At 52.7% G+C, this 2,332-nt stretch overlaps 1 protein-coding gene across 1 annotated transcript; it reads right to left on the minus strand.

Moving 5' to 3' along the window:
* Positions 1–812: 812 nt before the first annotated feature.
* On the minus strand, positions 813–1,985 carry LOC118938902 (serine/arginine repetitive matrix protein 1-like). The gene is made up of 2 exons (XM_036945562.1): positions 1,446–1,985; positions 813–1,211 (listed from the first exon to the last, which is right to left on the minus strand). The coding sequence occupies exons 1-2, from the start codon at positions 1,983–1,985 to the stop codon at positions 813–815; spliced, it is 939 nt and encodes a 312-aa protein (XP_036801457.1).
* Between the last annotated feature and the right edge of the window lie 347 nt (positions 1,986–2,332).

Here is a 2,332-nt window from a genome sequence, read left to right on the forward strand (position 1 = left end):
AACAGACAAACTAGACATCCAACATAGAATGCCCACTCAGATCACACCCTGACCAAACAAAACATAGAAACAGACAAACTAGACATCCAACATAGAATGCCCATTCAGATCACACCCTGACCAAACAAAACATAGAAACAGACAAACTAGACATCCAACATAGAATGCCCACTCAGATCACACCCTGACCAAACAAAACATAGAAACAGACAAACTAGACATCCAACATAGAATGCCCACTCAGATCACACCCTGACCAAACAAAACATAGAAACAGACAAACTAGACATCCAACATAGAATGCCCACTCAGATCACACCCTGACCAAACAAAACATAGAAACAGACAAACTAGACATCCAACATAGAATGCCCACTCAGATCACACCCTGACCAAACAAAACATAGAAACAGACAAACTAGACATCCAACATAGAATACCCACTCAGATCACACCCTGACCAAACAAAACATAGAACATACAAAGCAAGCTATGGTCAGGGTGTGACAATGCGTCACTCGACTGAAGACAATGATGATGTTGTCTTCTCTGATTAAGATTAGAGATGCTGCAAGGTTTTTGCAGACCTACGGGTTATCTCAGCATAGCTCTCTGGCTGAGCTCCTGGGATTCTCTCTGCTGACTGTTCTGGATCTCTGTTGTAGTTCTGTTGGATGGGACGTGCGGGTGCTTCCTATGGATGCTACTGGAGCATAACTGTCTCTCTGGGTAGAGGTCCTGGGGGTTTGCTTGGTCCTTTTCTCAGGCTGTTTGTGTTGTCCAGAGGTCCTGGGGGTTTGCTGGTCCTTTTCTCAGGCTGTTTGTGTTGTCCAGATGTCCTGGGGGTTCGCTGGTCCTTTTCTCAGGCTGCTTGTGTCCAGAGGTCCTGGGGGTTCGCTGGTCCTTTTCTCAGGCTGCTTGTGTTGTCCAGAGGTCCTGGGGGTTCGCTGGTCCTTTTCTCGGGCTGCTTGTGTTGTCCAGAGGTCCTGGGGGTTTGAAGGTCCTTTTCTCAGGCTGCTTGTGTCCAGAGGTCCTGGGGGTTCGCTGGTCCTTTTCTCAGGCTGCTTGTGTTGTCCAGAGGTCCTGGGGGTTCGCTGGTCCTTTTCTCGGGCTGCTTGTGTTGTCCAGAGGTCCTGGGGGTTCGCTGGTCCTTTTCTCGGGCTGCTTGTGTTGTCCAGAGGTCCTGGGGGTTCGCTGGTCCTTTTCTCGGGCTGCTTGTGTTGTCCAGAGGTCCTGGGGGTTTGAAGGTCCTTTTCTCAGGCTGCTTGTGTTGTCCAGAGGTCCTGGGGGTTTGCTGGTCCTTTTCTCAGGCTGCTTGTGTTGTCCAGAGGTCCTGGGGGGTTGCTGGTCCTTTTCTCAGGCTGCTTGTGTTGTCCAGAGGTCCTGGGGGTTTGCTGGTCCTTTTCTCAGGCTGCTTGTGTTGTCCAGAGGTCCTGGGGGTTTGCTGGTCCTTTTCTCAGGCTTCTTGTGTTGTCCAGAGGTCCTGGGGGTTTGCTGGTCCTTTTCTCAGGCTGCTTGTGTTGTCCAGAGGTCCTGGGGGTTTGCTGGTCCTTTTCTCGGGCTGCTTGTGTTGTCCAGAGGTCCTGGGGGTTTGCTGGTCCTTTTCTCAGGCTGCTTGTGTTGTCCAGAGGTCCTGGGGGTTTGCTGGTCCTTTTCTCAGGCTGCTTGTGTTGTCCAGAGGTCCTGGGGGTTCGCTGGTCCTTTTCTCGGGCTGCTTGTGTTGTCCAAAGGTCCTGGGGGTTTGCTGGTCCTTTTCTCGGGCTGCTTGTGTTGTCCAGAGGTCCTGGGGGTTTGCTGGTCCTTTTCTCGGGCTGCTTGTGTTGTCCAGAGGTCATGGGGGTTTGCTGGTCCTTTTCTCGGGCTGCTTGTGTTGTCCAGAGGTCCTGGGGGTTTGCTGGTCCTTTTCTCGGGCTGCTTGTGTTGTCCAGAGGTCCTGGGGGTTTGCTGGTCCTTTTCTCAGGCTGCTTGTGTTGTCCAGAGGTCATGGGGGTTTGCTGGTCCTTTTCTCAGGCTGCCTGTGTTGTCCAGAGGTCCTGGGGGTTTGCTGGTCCTTTTCTCAGGCTGCTTGTGTTGTCCAGAGGTCCTGGGTGTTCGCTGGTCCTTTTCTCAGGCTGCTTGTGTTGTCCAGAGGTCCTGGGGGTTCGCTGGTCCTTTTCTCGGGCGGCTTGTGTTGTCCAGAGGTCCTGGGGGTTCGCTGGTCCTTTTCTCGGGCTGCTTTTGTTGTCCAGAGGTCCTGGGGGTTCGCTGGTCCTTTTCTCGGGCTGCTTGTGTTGTCCAGAGGTCCTGGGGGTTTGCTGGTCCTTTTCTCAGGCTGCTTGTGTTGTCCAGAGGT

Source organism: Oncorhynchus mykiss, chromosome 15, assembly GCF_013265735.2.
Source record: "Oncorhynchus mykiss isolate Arlee chromosome 15, USDA_OmykA_1.1, whole genome shotgun sequence".
In the NCBI taxonomy this organism is placed as follows: domain Eukaryota; kingdom Metazoa; phylum Chordata; class Actinopteri; order Salmoniformes; family Salmonidae; genus Oncorhynchus; species Oncorhynchus mykiss.